The 22,306-nt window shown below is 33.9% G+C and overlaps 12 protein-coding genes across 12 annotated transcripts; 6 read left to right on the top strand and 6 right to left on the bottom strand.

Annotated features, from left to right (window-relative positions):
- Positions 1-1,803: 1,803 nt before the first annotated feature.
- On the top strand, positions 1,804-3,651 carry RLM1 (Rlm1p; the record flags this gene model as incomplete). The annotated part of the gene is made up of 1 exon (XM_041551706.1): positions 1,804-3,651. The coding sequence occupies one exon, from the start codon at positions 1,804-1,806 to the stop codon at positions 3,649-3,651; it is 1,848 nt and encodes a 615-aa protein (XP_041407640.1).
- Positions 3,652-4,543: 892 nt separating this feature from the next.
- On the top strand, positions 4,544-5,254 carry RPS6A (40S ribosomal protein eS6; the record flags this gene model as incomplete). The annotated part of the gene is made up of 1 exon (XM_041551705.1): positions 4,544-5,254. The coding sequence occupies one exon, from the start codon at positions 4,544-4,546 to the stop codon at positions 5,252-5,254; it is 711 nt and encodes a 236-aa protein (XP_041407639.1).
- Positions 5,255-5,669: 415 nt separating this feature from the next.
- Positions 5,670-7,097, bottom strand: GLR1 (glutathione-disulfide reductase GLR1; the record flags this gene model as incomplete). The annotated part of the gene is made up of 1 exon (XM_041551704.1): positions 5,670-7,097. The coding sequence occupies one exon, from the start codon at positions 7,095-7,097 to the stop codon at positions 5,670-5,672; it is 1,428 nt and encodes a 475-aa protein (XP_041407638.1).
- A 468-nt stretch (positions 7,098-7,565) lies between these two features.
- SSU1 (Ssu1p) lies at positions 7,566-9,056 on the bottom strand (the record flags this gene model as incomplete). Its single annotated transcript, XM_041551703.1, has 1 exon — positions 7,566-9,056. The coding sequence occupies one exon, from the start codon at positions 9,054-9,056 to the stop codon at positions 7,566-7,568; it is 1,491 nt and encodes a 496-aa protein (XP_041407637.1).
- Positions 9,057-10,203: 1,147 nt separating this feature from the next.
- SEC62 (Sec63 complex subunit SEC62) lies at positions 10,204-10,977 on the top strand (the record flags this gene model as incomplete). Its single annotated transcript, XM_041551702.1, has 1 exon — positions 10,204-10,977. The coding sequence occupies one exon, from the start codon at positions 10,204-10,206 to the stop codon at positions 10,975-10,977; it is 774 nt and encodes a 257-aa protein (XP_041407636.1).
- Positions 10,978-11,134: 157 nt separating this feature from the next.
- Positions 11,135-12,193, bottom strand: PNG1 (peptide-N4-(N-acetyl-beta-glucosaminyl)asparagine amidase; the record flags this gene model as incomplete). Its single annotated transcript, XM_041551701.1, has 1 exon — positions 11,135-12,193. The coding sequence occupies one exon, from the start codon at positions 12,191-12,193 to the stop codon at positions 11,135-11,137; it is 1,059 nt and encodes a 352-aa protein (XP_041407635.1).
- Positions 12,194-12,898: 705 nt separating this feature from the next.
- On the top strand, positions 12,899-13,477 carry KABA2_07S04554 (uncharacterized protein; the record flags this gene model as incomplete). The annotated part of the gene is made up of 1 exon (XM_041551700.1): positions 12,899-13,477. The coding sequence occupies one exon, from the start codon at positions 12,899-12,901 to the stop codon at positions 13,475-13,477; it is 579 nt and encodes a 192-aa protein (XP_041407634.1).
- Positions 13,478-14,356: 879 nt separating this feature from the next.
- MSY1 (tyrosine--tRNA ligase MSY1) lies at positions 14,357-15,793 on the bottom strand (the record flags this gene model as incomplete). The annotated part of the gene is made up of 1 exon (XM_041551699.1): positions 14,357-15,793. The coding sequence occupies one exon, from the start codon at positions 15,791-15,793 to the stop codon at positions 14,357-14,359; it is 1,437 nt and encodes a 478-aa protein (XP_041407633.1).
- A 270-nt stretch (positions 15,794-16,063) lies between these two features.
- On the top strand, positions 16,064-16,594 carry INA17 (Ina17p; the record flags this gene model as incomplete). The annotated part of the gene is made up of 1 exon (XM_041551698.1): positions 16,064-16,594. One exon carries the CDS (start codon positions 16,064-16,066, stop codon positions 16,592-16,594), a length of 531 nt encoding a protein of 176 aa, XP_041407632.1.
- A 193-nt stretch (positions 16,595-16,787) lies between these two features.
- ATG21 (Atg21p) lies at positions 16,788-18,191 on the bottom strand (the record flags this gene model as incomplete). Its single annotated transcript, XM_041551697.1, has 1 exon — positions 16,788-18,191. One exon carries the CDS (start codon positions 18,189-18,191, stop codon positions 16,788-16,790), a length of 1,404 nt encoding a protein of 467 aa, XP_041407631.1.
- Positions 18,192-18,584: 393 nt separating this feature from the next.
- Positions 18,585-20,057, bottom strand: ELP4 (Elongator subunit ELP4; the record flags this gene model as incomplete). The annotated part of the gene is made up of 1 exon (XM_041551696.1): positions 18,585-20,057. The coding sequence occupies one exon, from the start codon at positions 20,055-20,057 to the stop codon at positions 18,585-18,587; it is 1,473 nt and encodes a 490-aa protein (XP_041407630.1).
- Positions 20,058-20,789: 732 nt separating this feature from the next.
- On the top strand, positions 20,790-22,250 carry FMP30 (N-acetylphosphatidylethanolamine-hydrolyzing phospholipase D; the record flags this gene model as incomplete). Its single annotated transcript, XM_041551695.1, has 1 exon — positions 20,790-22,250. One exon carries the CDS (start codon positions 20,790-20,792, stop codon positions 22,248-22,250), a length of 1,461 nt encoding a protein of 486 aa, XP_041407629.1.
- Between the last annotated feature and the right edge of the window lie 56 nt (positions 22,251-22,306).

Raw genomic sequence — 22,306 nt, 5'->3', positions numbered from 1 at the left:
TTGACTGTAAAAATCCTGTCATTAAATATTTTTGTTAGAAATTTACTGTAAATTGGACGAAGGAAGGAGGCTCAGTTTCAATCTAATTAATAAATTTATCTCTCGGACTATTTCCTCCTTTCTCAGGAGGTTTCTTAGTAATATCAGGTGCCCCACACCAGGCCATCACGTGAACGAAACCAGAAAAAAAGGGGCAGCGCAGCGCAGCGGAGATGGCGATGGCGATGGCGATGGCGATATACTCACAGAAATACAAGCAGTGTTGACCAATATTTATTATAACAATAATAATGAAATAACTTTTAGAGTAAACGATGGATTCTACTAGTGAGAACAGATAGAAGAGAATTGGATCATCTTTCTTCTTCCTGTATGAAGAAGTATATAAGCCTTACTTATAAGGGTCTCTCGAATAGTAAAAGAAAAATAAATTAAAAGTCACAAAATATATTTAGCCAGGTGTAGTAGATTGACACATATGTTTTCTCTTAAACTTAGTATGCAGATTTTAATTGATCGATACTCTCTATTATATAAAACAGTAATAATAATAAATACAAGCAAGGCTCAGTAAACGTTTTAAATAGATCAATTATCTGATAATCGATTTCTATTATAATTCTTTATACCTTCTGATCATGTGCATCTCACGTGGAACCTGGATTCAAAACAAACAAATATCTTCACCCTATATAATTTAAGTAATTCTATTCTATTATACTAATCTAAATGATTGAACAATATTGAATGAGGAAAGCATAGATTTATTACGACCAATTAAACGGTTCCTCCCTCACTTTCTTTATTACGTGCATTAAAAAAAGTTTCTCATCTTCCCACAGCAAGAAAAACGCAACGCCGCGAAAAAGTTATTTAGCGAAAAGTTATTTTTAGATTTCCCAACTGTCAATTGAGATGGCTTCTTCGTTATTATTACTTTCACCATTCTTTACTTTTGTTTCATAGGTTTGATGAAATAACATATCAAGTAACTAGTTTAACAGGAAACACCTACAAGAAATCATAATGTCTACAAAATGAGAAGGCTGTATCTTTTTTGGGATGAGGAAGAAAGAAACTACTACAAGGTTTGTTTGTTTGATCCATCTTGTAATGTTGATAATCACTAAGTCATTTGAATTGAATAATCGTACTTTTTCAAGTATAAGATCTAATCGAATTTTATTATGTCTTAGAATGTGACGTATTTCTTGTTTCTTTGAAAAACTATACAGAAACTAGTAAGTATATATATATCTAACTCATTGACGAATATCTTTCGTCATCTTCAAATGTTCTTTTCTCTCTGTCTCTATTATTACATTTTAACGATATATATGCCTTTCTGCGTTTTTCTTTCTTTAGCTTCTTTTATAATCTTCTTGATATTATTCCTCAGATAAAGTTACGTATTCGTTGTCCCTCTATTTTTTTTACAAGTTCCATCGTGCCGTCTTCACGATATTTTGGTTTATTTATTTATTTAAATCAATTTTTCGTTTTTTTCCTCATCGTAAATAATAAATTATTTCACCGATCTAGATCATAAACTCATTAAAATCTATATTTAATTTTTTGAACCATTATAACATTAATACAAAGATAAAAGTAATACCAAGACGGAGTTGTCTTTCAAAAATATTATTACTATTATTTTTTTTCTTTTGGTCACACAAAGTGTTTTGTAATTATTAACAAAAAAGAATAACACCCCCCATATACCATTTTTTTATTAAGGATATATTGCTTCATTACATCATCCGAATTATTTATCTATATTATTTACTTTTGTTTTTGAAAAAAATGGGTAGACGGAAGATTGAAATTCAACCTCTAACAGATGAAAGAAATAGAACTGTAACTTTCATTAAACGTAAAGCTGGTCTTTTGAAAAAAGCTCACGAATTAGCTGTATTATGTCAAGTCGATGTAACACTGCTTATTGTGGGTCCAAATAATACATTATATGAATTCTCTTCCGTAGAGACGAATGACTTAATCGATCATTATCTTAATGATAAGACAATGATCCGTGAAATTAAAGGCCCAGAAAATTTTGGGAATTATAAAAAGAATAAACATGTATTTCAGGAAAATTTGGTTCCAGGCAGCAATGGTTTAGTCGAAGAACACATGTCTAAGAAGAGAAGATTATCACTAAATAACAATACTTCTGCTGCATATTTGAGTCAAAATGATAGCGATGATAGTGATAGTAATGATAATATTAGTTCGAATACGATATCAAATAATTCCATTAATCATACGAGAAATAGTTCCATAGGAAGAGGGAAGAGCAATCCAAGAGCATCGAATCAACCAACCACAAGGTCAAACGATACAAGTTATCTGTCTACATCGTTTCAAGAATCAAGTGATAGAGATACTAAACGTCATTTACAAAATCAAGTTAAAGGGTACGGTACCTTATCAACAACTGTGGGACATCAAATGATACGACAAACTGGTAATGATCATCAACATCTATTAAACAACAGCACTTCATCAGTGGCGAAATTAAGCAACGATCCCTTGAATGGTGGAGCATCGGGTATTAAATTAGAAGAAAGTATCGCTGGCATCCCATCAATTAATTCACAACAGAGTAATCTTTCTGGTTCAGGAAGTACACATTCATCAATATCACATAATGAGACCCAAGAAAATGCTAAGAAATCGGGTGCTAGACCAGTATTGAGAGTAGAAATACCAAATAATAATGTCATAAGTAATAATGCAATCCAAAGTGAACCTTCTTCATCTACTGTAGCAGTGACTACTGCAAATATTTATGGCAATAATGGATCATCCCAATATTTTAAGAAATTAAATAACGATGGGAAGACTTTAGCTAATATAACCACTAAAATAGAATCACCAGTGTCCGGAATTGGTAATACACTATCATTAGATAGAAGTGGTAATACTTCAAAAGCACCATTAAAAGCACCCAACAATACAACATTTTCATTCTCCAATGGTCTTCCACCATTATTTTCAAGTACTTCTGCTGTACCACCTTACGTGGCTACACCTTTACAAGGATCAAACGGTGGTAACAATCCCAACAATCCAATGAACTTTTCTGGTAATAATTCCAGTAGTCCTATTCAAGCTCAAGTACTCCCAACACAAAAACCTTTAGCAGCTAGCCAATCTCAACGTTACAACCAACAAATTCCATTCAATCCACCTCAATTAGGGTCGGCTAGAATATTTTCACCTACAGGAGGGTTAGGAAATGTAACGAAAATGGGTGCACAGGACCATATGATGAATGGTCCTCCAACTGGCTCATTACCTTCGAAATTTGCAAATGAATTAATGATGCCTTCCCCAAATGGATCTATATCAATGTTCCAAGATTGGAGTCTAGGATCCGGAAATAATCCAAATGGCCCTAACGGGCAGAATGGTAGTGCCTTGAATGGTACTAACATGACCAATAACCCGGGAGGTATACCTGGAGTCAATAGTACAAACAATGGTAACCCTTTCCCCACATCAAGTAACAGTAACACAGGTCTTACACCATACATAAATGCTGGTCAAACACCCTTAGCGAACAGATTTTTCAACTTTGCAGGTGATGTGGTTAATGATGATTCTGGTGCTAACAACAGCATAAAAAACATTAAAAAGGAGGAATAAAAAGTCAAAAAAAAAGAAGGAAGGTTCAATAGCGATTAACCTTACGAATAAAAGAACACATATATAAACGTACATACATGTAATTAAGTGATTAATCTCTAACAGCATACATTAAAAAATATTTTTGTCTTACGTATTTCATTGATCATTATATAATTTCATTATATTTTTGACTATTTTGTTACACCCAGACATTTTATAACACCCACACATATTTTATGTGATTTACAAAATCTTATAAAATGCTTTAGAATTGAAAAGAAAATAACGGAATAGCTCGGTCTGAAAAAATATTATCGGAACCAAAGTTGAAATATTCATAGTAAAACTCCCCCATAGAGGGCGCTACTAACTTCCATCCTGTACGCTTTGGGTTTAGGCAGCACAATAATTCTGCCTAGTGGGAACAATGAGCTACCCCCAAGAGATTGGAACCAGTAATACCAAATACTGTCCAGCTCATAGACTGTTACAAGCTCAGTAAGAGATGAGGCTCCCACTAAACAGTTGAAACTCTTTTGTATCATTTTACTGTTGTACTCTCCGCGCCATCCAACATAGCTTGCTTCAACAAATCTCGTTGTGATAGTAAGTTCCAATATCAATTACAGCATGCTGAGGGAGTAATGATGATAGTTTTGTTTTGTAATGTTACCAATTTGATTGAGACTAACCTTTTCATCTCCTGTCTCCGAAGAAACAACGGTAGCAACTTCGTAAAATTTTCCAATAACTCTCTAATTTCAATTAGCTAACGATTAGAGACTTATCTTAAAGCTTAGTTTTTAATAGGTGTGTATCTATATATAAAAAGTTTGATAATTAAGAAGTTTCACCTTTTTTAGTCTTTTTTAAAAAAACCGAATCAAAAAGTAGAACGTATTAGACCAACATGAAGCTAAACATCTCCTACCCAGTTAACGGTACTCAAAAGACCTATGAAATCGATGATGAACACAGAATCCGTGTCTTCTTCGACAAGAGAATCGGCCAAGAAGTCGAAGGTGAATCTGTTGGTGATGAATTCAAGGGTTACACCTTCAAGATTTCCGGTGGTAACGATAAGCAAGGTTTCCCAATGAAGCAAGGTGTTCTACTACCAACCAGAATCAAATTACTTCTAACCAAGGGTGTCTCTTGTTACAGACCAAGACGTTCTGGTGAAAGAAAGAGAAAGTCTGTTAGAGGTTCCATTGTTGGTCCAGATCTAGCTGTCCTATCTCTAGTCATTGTCAAGAAGGGTGAACAAGAACTAGAAGGTATCACTGACTCCACTGTTCCAAAGAGATTAGGTCCAAAGAGAGCTAACAAGATCAGAAAGTTCTTCGGTCTAACCAAGGAAGATGATGTCCGTGACTTCGTTATTAGAAGAGAAGTCACCAAGGGTGAAAAGACCTACACCAAGGCTCCAAAGATCCAAAGACTAGTCACTCCACAAAGACTACAAAGAAAGAGAAACCAAAAGGCTCTAAAGATCAAGAACGCTCAAGCTCAAAGAGAAGCTGCCGCTGAGTACGCTCAACTATTGGCTAAGAGACTATCTGAAAAGAAGGCTGAAAAGGCTGAAATCAGAAAGAGAAGAGCTTCTTCTCTAAAGGCTTAAGTCTTTATTAAAGGTAATAATATAATTCCAAATAAGATTTCGACCAATTAGTATTTGCATATGTCGATTCTTTTCCTTTTTTTCCCTTTTTTAAAACTTTTTATCTCAATTCTGGCGGTAGGACCATCTAATCTAATTTAGTTTAAAAATTGATTGGCATTCTACAAAATAAAAAATATATTATAATATCAAGATATAAAACAAATCCAATAATTTATGTAATTAATTATCATTATATGTAATTATAAAAATAAAAAAAACGTATTCCAAAAACAAAAGAAAGTATTTAACACACATCAAACAAAGGCAAACTAATAATTACCTAGTATAAAAGTGTAACGTCTTGAAAATATAATATATATTAAATCGAATTCAACAATTAGAATCTTTATATAGATATAGTTGCTGTTTTTATTTACCTCAAAGTGACTAATTCTTCAGCACTTGTTGGGTGAATGGCGACAACACTGTCGAAATCCTTCTTTGTAGCTCCCATCTTAATCGCAACACCGAAACCTTGCAACATTTCAGCAGAAGAATCACCAATTAAATGTAGACCAACAACTTTCTCCTCTGGACCAGCACAGATCAACTTATATCTAGTTGGAGACTTTTCCGTCAACATAGAGTAGTACATAGCAGTGAATTTTGTATTGTAAATCTTCAAGTTTTCAGCTCCATATTGCTTAACAGCAGCATCTTCAGATAGACCTATGGAACCTGCTTCAGGATGTGAAAAGACTACACTTGGAACATTTGTGTAATCCATCTTTTCATTCTTAAACTCTTCTGGACCAAACAATCTATTGGATAGCTTTCTACCTGCGGCAATTGCCACTGGAGTCAATTCGATGTTACCGACGACGTCACCTAGAGAGTAAATATTTGGAACGTTAGTGTTTTGATATTCATCAACTATAACTTGACCTCTTTCATTCAATTTAATACCAGCTTCTTCAGTACCGATCCCTAGGAGAGACTTACGACCAACAGTCCAAATCAATTCATCTACATCTTCAATTATTTCACCATCATGATCCAAATAGACAGTCAATTTACCAGTCTTTGAATCCTTTTCAACTTTTTGAATCTTCGACAACTTATGTACATTAATACCTGAGTCGACATAATGATCTGTGACAGTATGTTGAATCGATTCATCAAATTTTCTTAGTACTGTTTCACCTCTAATGACCAAATGAGCGTTTGATCCCAAGCCATGGAACACACCAGTCAATTCAATACCGATATAACCGGCACCTACAATGACAACATTCTTTGGTTGTTTGGCTAATCTGAAGAACCCATCGGAGTTTGTACCGTACTCGTAACCAGGGATATCAGTTGGTTGTATGGCTTGACCACCAGTAGCGATCAAGATATGAGATGCCGAATAAATTGCAGTGTTACCACTGTCTCTTTCTTTGACTTCGACGTTCCCATCTTTGTTAAACTTAGCCCAACCATAAACAAACTCGACACCTTCTTTAGTCATGTTTCTTTCATATATTCCATTCAACCTATGGACATAAGCGTCTCTTTTCTCCTTAAATTGTGGCCAATTGAATGTCAAGTTCTTCTTGGACAAATCGAAATCCTGGTATAACCCATACTCATTTGCCTGTTGTACTCTATTTGCCAAATCTGATGCGTACCACATGATTTTCTTTGGAACACAACCAACGTTGACACAGGTACCACCCATTGCTTTCCCCTCAATCAGCAAAGTCTTTGCACCGTATGAGGCAGCTCTTCTGGCTGAAGCAACACCACCGGAACCACCCCCGATGACCAAATAATCGTAGTGTTTAATAATAGGAGCCATAATTTTAGCCTTTAGCATATAATAATAATAGTAATAGTAGATATCTATAGTTATCTGTAGATATTGTTGATATATATATTGGAAGAAACGAGAGAAAATAATACTTTTTATAAATGTTTTGAGGAACCATCCCCTTAAATAACTAAAAATCCTCTTGTGTTCTTCCCCTTTCTCTAAAGTTGAAAAATTTCAATATTTCTTCGACGATGACGATGATTACTAACGCGATGACAACGCCGCTTAGTAAGAGAAAAACGTGTGCTGTAAAGCAAAATGTAAATGATTCGTTATGTAATAATAAAAATTAACGACTGATTAATAAGTTGTAACTATGACAAATGCTGCGATGAATTAGTAAAAGAACACTAAACTAAATACAATAAATAGATATATGTATGAATTAATAACAATATGACTGTATGCAAGGAAAAGACGAGAGAACGGGAGTACTGGAAAAGCAAGCTAATATTATTATTATTATTATTACTATTGTGTTCTTGTAGCCATTGTAGCCAATTCTATCACTGAATCCGATTCTCTAATACCTATTGTTGCTTCTGAAGCATTGTCATCACTACCATCAATCTCGTTCGCACTACCCATTGAATCCAATTGGTCATCATCCTCATCTTTTCTGAGAGATTCTTCATCACAAACTTCATTCTGTGAGTGGCGATGTTGTCTATTCCATTGATGTTTCAAATACGGAATGCATTTAGTATATATTGATCCCATTAAACATACTATAACCCAAACGACACATAATACCGAATATATTGCGGCTACTACTCTAAAGGCACCAATAGGTACAAATTGACCATATTGTTTCCAGACTTCATTTGTTCCTAAAGCCATCGTACCCATAGGGAAAGTCATTGCCCAGAAACCCTTGTGGAAAGTCAGCATTGTGATCTTTTTATTAGTCGTAGGTGTGGTAGATTCTTCCTTGACAGGTAAATATGAGAAGATTGCAACAAAAGTGATGATTGTGAAGAAATAACCCATTCCTAATAAAGCTAATGAAGTTATTAAACCAAATATTTTAAAACACCATGGGATTAAAAGTGTCAATAATGCAGTCTCTGAACCCTTTGGTGCTTGTATTGATGTTATAGCAGGATAATATAAATCGACATATGTTTTAATATTATTAGTCATTAATAATATCCCAAATGCACCTTGACCTAATGGACCCAATACTAAGAACATCGTAAAAACTTGTTGCATTTTCGGTAATTTATTAACATAAAGATTCCAAAAGAATAAAGTTACAAGGATGCCAACGAATAATATAGCGTGTAACCATAATAATATGCAAATGACCATTGTTAATAATTGAATATTTCTATTAAATGTAATTGTAAAAATATTAGTCATTGTAAACAATGCACCTGATGCTGTTCCCACTACTAACGGTATAACGTTCATTAATAAAGTACTTTTTAAATTTTGAGTAGCGATTTTTTGTCTATCTGTTCCTACAGGGTATTTATTAGCCCAATCTTCTGTATAATAATAATCTTGCCAAATTAAGAAAGATATCCCCCAAGCTGTTAACATTGAAATAGTAATGTCGTACCACCATAAGAGATAAATGAAAATCATTAATCTTTTGGCGTTATTTTCAGATATGATTGAAGGAGTTTCCGTTAAATTTGTTAAATAATTAATAATAGTTACTAAACCCATTGGATAAGTACCCCAAAAGACGTTATGCATTAAATTTCTGTAATAATGATTAAAATATCTATGCCATGAATAACGTCTTGCATACCAAAACATATGAATACAAGCGAATAATTGTAAAAATATGAATAAGAGACATGCAATTGCAAATAAAATATATGAACATATTCTTAACCAACGTGCAGGATATGGGAAAGAATAAAGAATATCAGAGGCAATTCCTGTTCCCATTACCATTACAAACGAAAATGGTTCAAAATGCCATACTACTTTCTGTATTGTCTTCTTCATATGTAATGTAGTGCAGTTAAGTATTCTATATGGTGATTGGATACATAATTTGTAGATAGACAGTAGTAGACTTGGAACCAATATACAAGCTTGCAACTATATCAAGTGCATATATATACAATTTCAAATCTTGCGATGCCCTCCCATCTCACCAGCCAAATCCGAATTCCACTTCTAATGCTAATTTTATTCTGTATATTGTTCAATAAAGATGTCAGGTCACCCTTTAACAATAAGAGGGAGGAAGAAGAAGTAGCCTCTTCTCGCTCTCGCTCTCGCTCTCTCCGATCCTCCCCGTCTCCTCGAATAAACGGATTATTCAGCGCACAGAACTCCCCGTAGAAAATATCTAATATTCAATATTTTGATAGTCAACAACAACGACAAGCCTGCAGACAGTCAGCAAACAGTGAACAACAACAACAACTTCTTACCCATCGAATAGATAGTGCACATGTTGGAAGTGTTGTTAGTTGCATGCACTTCTATTATCAGCACTATGCTATTTTTTATACATGCAAGAAATAATGATAGGACGGTAGTGACGGCAGTGGTCGGAAACCATTTGTTAGAAATGACACATTCTATATTTAAATGGGAACCATCATAATTATATTATAGCCGATTATAGCTGTAACTGTAAGTGGACAGGGACCATACCCCTATCATATTATCATTTACATGATATTAATCCCCTCTTGCTATACACTATCTTTTTTTATAATGTTGATTCAAATAATGCATAATATATATGACACTATTCGACCAAAGAAGATCTTACTTCTGGGGGGTTCAATTACTATACTAGTCATATCACCCAGTTTTACCCAGTATTATCGTTGGTAATATATCATATCATGCTGGCCGTCACTTTAAACGACGTGCACACCGTTTAAATAATATTATTCTCTCTTTATTCAATGCGATTCACTGCCATATAACACAAACAAGCGCGTCGACTGAAAAATTATTTGAATTTAATAAGAACACGCACTCATCCATTTAATACTTACTCCATCATATTTGAGACATTATTACATATATGTATGTATGTATCTATATATTCCATTACTATTGCTTATTTGAACAATTGATTTACAATATATAAACATACACACTCATTGCATTATTATAGAACCGTTTTACAATGTCTGAGGCTGTTCCACAAGGTAATCCACAGACCGCATTGGCTGTTGCATCTTTACTAAGACGTAACAAATTATTGAAACAAAGATATGGTATCTTTCAATCACGTACTACAGATTTTTTTCGTTATAAAAGATTCGTGAGAGCGTTGGAATCTCCACAATATAAGAAAAAATCATCAAATCAACCAGATTTATACCCAGCTGCTGCTACTGAAGCTGAAGCAAGATTAATCTTTATCACCTTAATTAAATCACAAATCGTTATCCCAGTGAAAAAATTACATTCAGATGAATTGAAAGAACACGATTTATCCCCAAGCAAAGATTATCCTCATTTATTACCCTCAAAACAAGCACAACTGACTCCAGATGAATATTACGTTTGGAATTATAACCCTAAATCATTTTGGGATTACGCTACCGTAGTAGCTGTAGTAGCAGGTATTTTGGCTTTGGTATGTTATCCTTTATGGCCAATGTCTATGCGTAGAGGGTCTTATTACGTTTCTTTGGCTGCATTGGTATTTCTAGGTGCATTTTTCGTCATTGCTATTCTTAGATTAATATTGTTCTTAGTATCTTTGATTTTCGTCTCCGGTGGGAAGAATCAAGGATTTTGGATATTCCCTAATTTGTTCGAAGATTGTGGAATTCTAGAGAGTTTTAAACCATTATATGGATTTGGTGAACAAGATTCTTATAGTTATATTAAGAAACAAAAAAGATTAAAGAAAAGACAAGCTAAAAAGGCTAAATCGAATGAAAAGAATTGAATTTTGTTCCTTCTTTCTTCTAACCTTCACTTGATCTATATAGATCAACATTTTATATATATATACATAAATAAATACATTTAGATTCACGAACATTTCTTTTCTCTCTCTCACTCTTTTATTATGTAACTGTCTATCAAATATTTGTTACTATTACCTATTTACCGTCTTCACCACGTTGTGCTGTCCATTCAGCTGATCCGCTTTGTCTACCTTGAGTTGCAGTACTGATGGTTGTTGCAGTATTCTTCTTCTTCTTAGAATCATCTATCCATGATAATTGCTCAACAACGTCACGGTTATACAACGAATATATCTCATTATCATCTGTATTATGGCCTCGAAGTTGACTTGTGAAAAACTCACAGAGTTGTGATAATTCTTTCTCAGAGATAGCTGTTCGAGGTAATTGGTTCTTAATAAGATAACGATGACTTACGTCACATACACCATCTTTATTGAACGCTATGCAATAACTCATCTTCTTATTCCAATTCACAGAATAAATAAACGGCTCATCAAATGATGCCTCACACGAATCAACATGTATCCAACGTTTCAAATTAGATGAATAGTATTCACACCAAACATGATCCTCTTTATTCCACACATAACGAGCCTCTAATCCAAAGGAACGAAGGATTAAAGTAAATACATTACACCATTCCCCACAACGACCTTGACGAGTCTCCAATAACTTGAGCGGATCGTTGTATCTTGGGAATCGGGTCTCTACTTTACAATTCCCGCATTGGTACACTTCAACACCACTACAATCATGCTGAGATTCTATACTGTTAGGACGATCACTTCTTTTGAATTGCTGAAATTCGATATTATGACAATTCACGCATGGGGGCGCATTCACCCATTTGAAGAAATCATTCTTGAAATAACGTAATAACTCCTTCACCAAATTATCTGTATATTCGTCCTCATCATCCTTAGTCATCTCATCAACATTCTTATAAATTCGATCGATGTCCAATGTATCCATTACTTTTGTATGCCAATCCGGATTTTCATACACATGGCATAGGCGTACACTGTTACGGGCCATGTCGTTAGCAAACTGATTGCTTGAAATTAGGGATTTCATACGTGTGATGAACTCCTGATCGGTGCCTTCTCGATGATAATGGTCGATTACCCTTTGTTTATGGCGTTCTAATAACGACTTGGCGGCCTTTTCATATACGATAGTTTTTCTAGTCATTTTTATTTGTGGTACAATGGATATAATTGATTTGATCTTCCAATAGTAATATTTATTTGTTTGACCTTAACGTTATCTATATCATAGCTATCCTTGACTGATATATATATCTTAATTGCTGAAATTAAGATGGATATGAACGAGAAACCCACCTTTGCCACTAAAAAATAAGAGAACGGAGGCGCATTTTTTGGCTACGCTAATTATAGTGGGCCAGAAAACCTTAAATTCTGAGACCTGATATTTCAGGACATAAACTGCACAATGAACAATGAACCTACGAGTAAATGCTAGACATTATATTCAATACCAGGAAAATGCTATTTATATTCCTTATAGTTTGACGTATCAATCAGAAAGAAAGATTTCGAAGTGATTATAATTGAAGTTACATAGGAAAAAAAAGTTAAATAATGAACTCGTTCTTTAATTTTAACGAACCAAGTTCTTTTACATGAAAATGACTGCGACAAAGACTAAAATTGTTCAAGAAATGGACGTACAATTTTTTCAAATTTTTGCATAACTGGGATTAACTGCAATATTTGAAAAAGGTAGTCAATATATGTATACATATATGTTCAATTCCAGGCATCATATATATCAAATAAAGGTTTCTAATTTGTAGAATTCGTAATTCGGGCTATAAGAGATTCGTCAATTACCTCAACATAAAACTCTTGTAACAAAAACTTATATTTTGCAATGGTTTCTTTGGTGTTTATCTGGTGCATTCTGGTCTCTCCGTTACCAGTGAGGAGCACATCAACTAACAATAATGGCACAGACAATTTAACTAATTACTCTTCTGGTATAAATGCCAATTGGTCAGCAGATGATTCGCATTTGATTGAACGTTCAGAACTTCCCCACTGTAATTTGAACATTACTGGTTATTGCACCATTGATGGAATAGGTATTGTATATGTTAACCAAGAAACTACAAGCTCGATTAAAAGAGATAATTGGCTCGGTTTATTAGTGGCAACATTTGCAGCCTCTGCCAGTGCTGTACGTGGTTGGCAGGAGTATTTTTCGTTATGTGTTGGTCACCCTGATGGCAGACAAAGATATTTTTCTGGGACTTGTTTAACATCACTAATTACAACGCTACTATTTACTTCTGCTTTCTTCATTGCAATATTTGGTATGGTAGTCCTCTATTTTGACGTTGGAAACAAGGGAATGATAAAGATATATGTTGCTGGTATATTGAGAAAGATTTATAGCCGTGTTAAAGCTTACATGATTAATCTAAGGTATATTTTTGAACTTTATAATTGATAATTTGATACCTACTACCATTTAAACTTTGATAGATATACATGAATAAGCAGTGGTATATAATACAGCACAAATTGCGATATTCAAAAACAACATAAGCTACATATTTATGTGTAAGAAGCTAACAAATTATCAATCTGAGAGTTGTTTAAAAACTCCTATGTTTATTAATGTCACAATCTGGTCTGTATCAATCACTCAACTTAAGATTTTTCTCTAATCATGCTAAATGGAAATACCTATAGCTCATTGCAATTACTACTATCCTTGGGAGTATTTAAATATTAAGAAATCGATTAAGCTAATTGATTGTCGACATTGCGACATGTATGTATCGTATGTATTCATTTGAATAATCTGTAAGTTGGGAATTTTTCAAGCTTTGTGTGTTTTCTGTTCTTATTTTTGGCGTATATATGTACCAATATTAACTCATAGACTGTCATTTAATTTAAGAGTTTCAAGCACACAAATACTATTCTGTTGATATACATAACAGTAATTGTTTTGTTAGAATTTTAACACGTAGGAAAGAAAGGCTTTTATTTCTTTGAACCTAAGCTTGATTATATGGATTTTAAAAGTGAACATTCGAATAGGGGGCACAATTTAGATTATATCCTATACTTCAGGATATTTCTGAAATTGATGCCAATATACCCATATTGCAACTGTGAATAATAGTAGTTATAGCCTGTACTATACTCTCTTACTCATTCTCATCTAAACAGCAATATCTAGATTAAGTCGTCTGATGAATTGTAGTTCTGATTGGTGAAATAATTGTATGTTGGACTGATCTTCATTTTGAAAGAGAGACACAATATCTATTTACATGTTGATTAGTCATATATACATATACAAGAGTGTTCCATTTTTCTACGCCGTCATTTCAACAACAAAACATTTCTGTTTACCTATTCTGATTAGCAATATCTCGTTACCAATCAAATATTGGGCCCAATCAGAAATGCTCTTCACAACCCGGACTCTATTTACACCTAAATAAACACCACCTTGAACTATTTTACGTTTTGCTTCTGCTTTCGAACATTGCATTAGTTCAGAGATCAATGTAACGAGGTCTGATTCTTGATTAGTTTGTTTTAATATTCTAGCGTCACTAAATATTCGCTTCAATTCCTTCGAATCTTCAATAATTATATCATTACCGAATAAAACTCTCGAGATGGTTTCAGCATCATTAGCTTTTGCAGTACCATGAATTAATTCCGTTACTTCTTTAGCTAATACAGATTGACCATAATGTAATTGTGGGGAATCATTATGCTTGTTAACTACTTTTACAATTTGGTTCAAAGGCATCAGAGTAAATATCTTCAAAAATCTTTCAACATCTGCGTCAGTAGTATTTAAGAAAAATTGATATATGTCATATGGTGTATTAATTTCCTCATCCAAGAAAATGGCATTACCAGCACTTTTACCAAATTTTTGTCCATTGGAAGTTGTTAATAATGGGACAGTAATGGCAAATGGAGGATTTTTCTTCACATTTGACGAATTTTGTTCAACTCTATTGATTAAATCAATCCCTGCTGTAATATTACCCCATTGGTCATTACCACCAATTTGAATTGTAGTGTTTTCGTTCCTATACAAATGATAAAAATCATAAGCTTGTAATATTTGATATGTAAATTCATTAAATCCAAGACTACCTTGACTTGATAACCGAGAAGACACAGAGTCTCTTGATAACATCGATTGAATTCTGATATATTTCCCGTATTGTGAGAGAAATTCAATCATTTTCACATCTTTCCACCAATTATAATTATTTGTCATGGTATAGACACCTGAATTTTTATTAACCTCATTATCGTCAGATTTATATTTATCTTCGTAGTAAGTCAACCCGTTCTTGAAGAATCTTTCCAACTGCAACGTAATACGAGAAACGTTATCCAATCTAGTGTCTGTGTTCATTGCTTTCCTCTCAGTAGATCTCCCACTAGGATCACCAACTGCGCCAGTAGCTCCACCTACAATATTTACAATATCATGGCCTCTAACATAAAAATTTAACATTAACATCATGGGTACTAAATTACCTAAATGAATAGATTTTGCTGTGGGATCTACCCCACAATACATTTTTAATTTATCACCATGTAGTATTTTGGAGGCAAGTACTTCTTCAGGTGCAGATATTTGGGATATTAAGCCTCTCCCCCTAAGAAGATCTAGCACATTAGTTCCAGTTGAGTTACTTGAGAATCGTTTTAAAATATTTCGACTAGCATTAGGAAAGTACCCGACTCTGCTCCCTATTGAATACGTTAAAGATAACATGGGTGATGGTAGCTAATCTCACAAGATACTGTGTTAAATTACTTGTTAAGAATTGTTATTATAAGTTCAATTGTTTTCTAATAAATGACTATTTGACTTTGTTTTCTCCGCGCGTTTAACTATAAAACGATTAACATATTCATGTATTTATTTCACGGTGAATATCTTCATGGAATACACTGTTCCAATAAAAGGTCGAAATAACAGGGAAAGCGTAACACTAAGCAAATAATTATTATCATCAGAAGATTATTAAACTACTTTTTGAAAATGCTACAAACTAAATTCTCATGTAATATTAAGAACCTGGGGTTATCTGCACTTAAAAGAGGTCATATCAGATACTATACTAAGGGTAACACCAATCATGATATAACATCCTTAGATGATTTAGTTAAATTAGAATCGTTAGATAATGTAGATCCAATTTTAGTACAAAAACTAATAAATGAAAAGACTGCAGAGTTAAATTTGAAAAACGAAATTAGAAGATTGAAAAATATACAAGAACAAAGGGAGAATTCTGTCATATCTAACAGGCCAGTTCGAGTTGGAGACTTTAAGAGAGCAGGTATAATGTTCATGTTAATTTGCTCTTCAGTTTACTTATGCTGGCAGCTATTGTGGTGGAACCTTGCTTATAACTCAAAGGAAATTGAAATGTTGGACACAGTCACCTCACTGGAGAATGAATTACGTGAGCTCATCAGGACAAATAAAACAAAAGAAAAAATTGTGACCAACAATTATGATTCTCAACCTGTAAATAAAAAGCCATGGTATTCTAATTGGTGGAAATAATGCAATACTTTCAATTCAATTCAATTATATTTTATATCTACTTTAAGTATATAGGTCATCATGTATTCATTAAATAATATTATTATTCTTTACATCCTTTGTATAGCTACACATAAAGATTTAACATATTCACATGTTTGGTACAAATAGAAAAGTGTCCAAAAAACAAAGGTTGAGGAGTCTGTTACTTTTTTCATTCAAATTTACTAGATTTGGATAATACACATTCTCCAGGGTTCGTAGGGATTGCATATATTAAAAATAAGCCGTCATTCCCTATAACATATATCTCTTTTGGATACTCATTTGGAAATCCTATGCAATATTTTGCATTTTCTTCTACTTTTATATGAACAAAATCACGACTAATACTTTTATTCGATATGGAAGCTTTAATCTTTTTCGACAAGAAGTTGGCAAATTGCTTTGGTCTTTCAGTCGAGTTTTTTATTCCTGAAGAAAGGCTTGATGTACTTATATCATTGTTTTCTTGTTCTACATGAGCAGGAGTGACATTATCTTGCACTGATATATCATTATCCATGCTTGTTTGCGTGAGCGAGAATAAATGAATCGTATCTGTATCACCAACACACCCGACTAAGGTCGATGTTTTATTGAATATTAGTTGATATATGTTTGAAGGTCTTGTTCCTCTTCTGAATTCATATTGCAGTTGTTTGCCAGAACTGAAATCCACATCGATACCAGTACTGAATACTCTAACGATAGTTCCTTTTTCTGAAGCTGTGGCCAAAAGTTTCCCATCATTGTTTATAGCTAAACATGATATATTCCCTTTATGGACGTTATTAATATAGTTTATCGGCTTGATATTTAATGCATCATATACCACTATATCATTTATTAAGTAAGAACCAGATTTACTATTGGACATACTAAAAGACGTATAACACAATATACTTCTGTCGTCATTACTCAGAACGATTCGAGGGCGAATCTTACTTGTCAGGGAGTTTCTTCTCTTTTTTGAATAATCATTTACTTGAAGCTGTGTGACATTCCGTTGTGAGTCGTCTGTAGAGTCAGTTGTACCATTTGTCGTACTTAACTTTGGGTTCTCCCAAAGATCGATAGTCTCCAATGGTTTCATACACGATATATCATAAATAATTATTTGATCATTTTCTAAGAGGATGCACATTCTCTTTCTATTCATTGCAACATCTACAATTTCATGAGGGAATACAAGCTCGCATATTATTGATTTTCGTTTAGTATTAACAATCTTTAATCTTTTACTTTTTATGGGACCTTGGTTCCTATCACAAATGGCCACTAGACTAGTAGAAAACAACATTTCCACTACAAATGAATCATCATTAGTAATTGATTGATTGATATTGTTTTGTTTGATGTGATCAATTGCATTTCCCTCATCATCACCAGTCCCTCCAAGCGTCATATTATTAGAATTACTTTCTCCACTAGTATTTTCTGTATTATTGTTGTTATCATTTCTCGTATTAAATTCAAAACATTTCCCAAATGGGTCACAATTGTATATGTTCACCATGTTGTCAGATGGCGATACTACACAACAAGTAGCATCCTGATTAAACTGTAATATTTTCATATCTATTGGTACTGGTTGTTTGTAAATGGATAACCAATTAACTATTTATAATTTCTGATTGTCTGACTAATTAGAAACTCTAAATTACACCAAAGTTTGTATTCAGATATAACTAGTCGACGATTAAGATTGTATTACTGTTTCATTTGTTAATTCTTCTTTAGGTTTTTGTTTCCTCACCCTTTTTTTTTTCGTCATTATTTTTTTAAATTTTAATATTGTATGGCGTTGCTATTATATAATTTAAGATGAGAGATTTTAACAGAGATCTTAACATTGGCACAAGGTCGTCCAAATATTCTGTATAACTAAATAACCTATTCATATGTATATACGTAGTAAAGTATACAACTATTCTAAAGAGTAAACTCTCTTTAAGAGATGCTAGCGATATCAATATTCAAGGGAAATCTTCGTATTCTTTGGTGCAGTTGCGTTTGAGTTTGAATGGTTATGAGATGTTTCCCCTTCATTTCCGTGGTTGTGATCATCAGTTCCTGGTTGTTTAGCATTACTGCTACTCTCTACATCATCCACAGGTATAGACCATTCGTCGATTTCGAACCTCTTCCTACCATTTCTGAAAGCCCATTCAGACTTCTTGACTTGCATCTCACCACGTTCACTGAATACAGGTAACTTGAGAACATGTAATAAACCGTGCTGTACCTTATTAGGTTGTGATTTATATATACGTTCTAAGAATTGCAACATATCTTGTGGGAATGGCTCCAAATCAACTACTGCATCAAAGAGATTCTCCAATTGGATACGTAACAATTTATTCAAAATGTCAGTCGAGACTGTAGCGAATAGAACACATCTATCCTCGTGAACTTTAACTATGCTTCTTAGACCATGAATCAGAGAGATAGATTTTGACAGTGAGAAATAATCAGCTTGATACATTGCTGGATGCAAGAAAGACGGAATAATAATTCTGACCAATTTATTGTTTTGTCTCTTAATTATTTGTTCAACCTGGGTCAATATTGTACTAATAGGGAGATTTGGAGAAATAAAAGATATTTCCGAGTTACTTGGAGCTGGCATGATTCTAGATGTTATATCAAATTGATGGTTATAATCCTTGTATTCATCATTAATTTCTTTTGTATTTGTACTTTTCTTTGCATTCAATTTTTCTTTCTCTTCATCTGCTAACTTGTATTTCCAAGCAATCTTAAAATCTTTATATCTAGATGGTGTACTTGTGTTTTCAGCTAAATTCTGAATTGACAATTTAGATTGTTCATCAGATATTTTAGACTTCTTAATATCCTTCTTAGAACCCTTGTAAAGGCCAGGCAATTCCTTTGCAAACATCTGATAGAAGGATAACACAATCAAATGGGTATTACCATTATCATTGCTACCACCAGTAGTCTTACCACCACTGGCTAGTCTATTATAAACAATCCCTTGTGCAGCAAATATCTTCGCCAAAATGGAATTAAATTCAGTGGTTCCTTCTTCTTCAACTAACATCGAATGCCCTAATGGGAGCCCCATGTGGGTCAGGACTTTATCCAAATCCTCACAACCTGTAGATGTAACAAATGTCCCACTTAAAGGAGATGGTCTAATACCAGGATGATTCAGCAACACACTATTCTCCTCATCTCTAACTGTTCCCATTTCACTATGTGGTGCGGTAGAGCCAGGTGCTATAGTCGTAGGTCCGCCAGACACCCTCATATTCTGCATCCTACCAGTCAGTGTACGTGATTGTTGAGGACTGGATATAGGCCCTCTATTAGGTAAAGTTCTATTTGCATTGTTCATACCAGCAGGCGTTCTACCTGGGATACCTTCTGATCCACCACGACCATTATTCAATACTTCACCCCGCTTTCTAAATGACATCGTTGATCTTTTAGTATATTTAAGGGTAGGTCCACAGGTGCAATAAATAAAATGAATACACTCCCTAAACGATACAAATATCCAAACACAAATAATACATATACAATGTTCCTACTCAACAAGACCATTAAGTATTTACATCTTACATTGCTTATAAATACTGAAATTACTCAAATGCGATGCCCTCCTCCTCCATTATCAATTTTGCTAATCCGCCGCCGCACACAAAATTTATTCGAAAATTTGAAAAATTTCAGGAATTTTTCACTCATCGAATAAATTCGGACTGCATAGATTTTGTATGGAGGGAAATAGTTTGATACTTCGATAATGGTATTGTTCGGAAGGAATATAAATGGAAATACGAAGTGTTATAAAGGGCGTTTATTTTTAATATATAGTCAACGTTGTCAAATTGCCCTATTACAATAATCTAGGTGTTCTGTGTTTTTTCTTTTTCTTTTATTACTATCTGTTAATTATGTACTTTGAATTGGCATTACAAGCTGAATCATCATCGTTCGCTCTCTGAAAAATTATGAAATAGGCAAAAGGGAATAATATAATGCCCGCCTTTATTTATTTTATTCATTATATTTAATTAGTAAAGTTCGACCATATTGGGATAGTCATATGGTAAATAATACAAGAATGAACTCAGGGCGGTCTCTTTTCTGAACCTGTACATATATATTTAATTTTTGTTCGTTTCTTTAAAGTGAGTTCATTACCATGATCAATGTATATAGTACCACTCGGATCGCAAAATTACATGTATTTCCTTCTTCAACATTGTTGTTAAAATCTGAGTCGAGAATACTTGCGAAATATGCACAAAGCAGTAGCAATGTTCTAACAAAGAAGTTTTCCAAGGTATTTTATTCCCAACAGGCGAACCAAGGGGAGTCTCGTAACGATAAGGAAAAATCAAGTCGATCAAAGAAGTTTTTTGTTAGAGTAGGCTTTGGTCTATTAATTCCCTATACTTGCTATGCAGTATTTGTCTCTCTATCAGCATTTAGGGAAATTGGAATCAGGAATAACTTATTGGCAGATGTCGAGAAAGATGATAACAGGAATTTCGAAGGTACTTTATTGAAATATTCGCCATTACAAGTATTAGGACGTTATGAAAATCCGTTCCCTGAATATAGAATTCAAACCGTTTATGAATTTTTTTTCAATAGAGTGGTTGAGTTGTTTGAACGTAATAGAGGTGGGATTCCTCCTGATCCAAGACAAATGGAGAAGTTGATGCCCGTTCATAAGCCAGTTTGGCCCTCTGAGATAGAAGATACCACTGATTTATTAATTGACTATAAGATAGTACATAGAGATTCGGCAGATTTCCATGACGGGCGGAATGTCAACTTGACAGGTCCCTATGAGCCAGAAAATATCCCAATATATAATACATGGCTTGGTCAATCTTGTAATTATGTTATGTACAACGGATTGAAAATTATAACAGATCCGATCTTTAGCGAATATCTACTTAGGGAGAATATAGGCCCCAAGAGAATTACAGGTAGACCTGCTCTAATTACAGAAGTTCCTGAGCCTGATATCATATTGATATCGCATAATCATCCTGATCATCTCGATATGATGAGTCTGGATCACTGGGCTACATCAAACACATTATGGATAGTACCGAAGGGCATGGGGAAATTTATGAGGAATCATAATGTGAAAAATGTTATTGAATTGTCATGGTGGGATAAATGTGAGTTAATTAAAAACAATCAAAATTATGAAGTGGCTTGTACGCCTGCAATGCATTGGTCAGGAAGGTATGTATATGATACAAACCAATCGTTATGGTGTACATTTATGTTTTCTCATAATGATAGACCGATCATGTTCCATGGCGGTGACACAGGTTATGTGAATGATTTGTTTAAGAGAATTGGAGAAAGGTATGGTCGCGGTGTCAGGTTGGCATTATTACCTTGCGGGCAATATTGTCCTGAATGGCATCAGAGACCAAGACACATAAACCCCAATGAGGTGATCAAGATAATGAATGATTTGAAAGCAAGAAATGTGTTAGGTGTACATTGGGGGACTTTTTTGTTAAGTGGTGAATATTTTCTTGAACCAAAGGAAAAATTGGAACAATTGGCTGTATTTGCTGGCATTAGGGATAATTGTTATTGTCCAGAACTGGGTGAAACCATTAAATTTGAATAAATGATTGAGACTGTTAATGTACTCTCATATATGCGTAATAGTTTATTTATTTTCTT

The sequence above is a fragment of the Maudiozyma barnettii genome (assembly GCF_903064755.1).
Source record: "Maudiozyma barnettii strain CLIB 1767 genome assembly, contig: KABA2_07, whole genome shotgun sequence".
Classification (NCBI taxonomy): Eukaryota; Fungi; Ascomycota; class Saccharomycetes; order Saccharomycetales; family Saccharomycetaceae; genus Maudiozyma; species Maudiozyma barnettii.
This window is presented reverse-complemented; position numbering and strand designations above follow the sequence as displayed.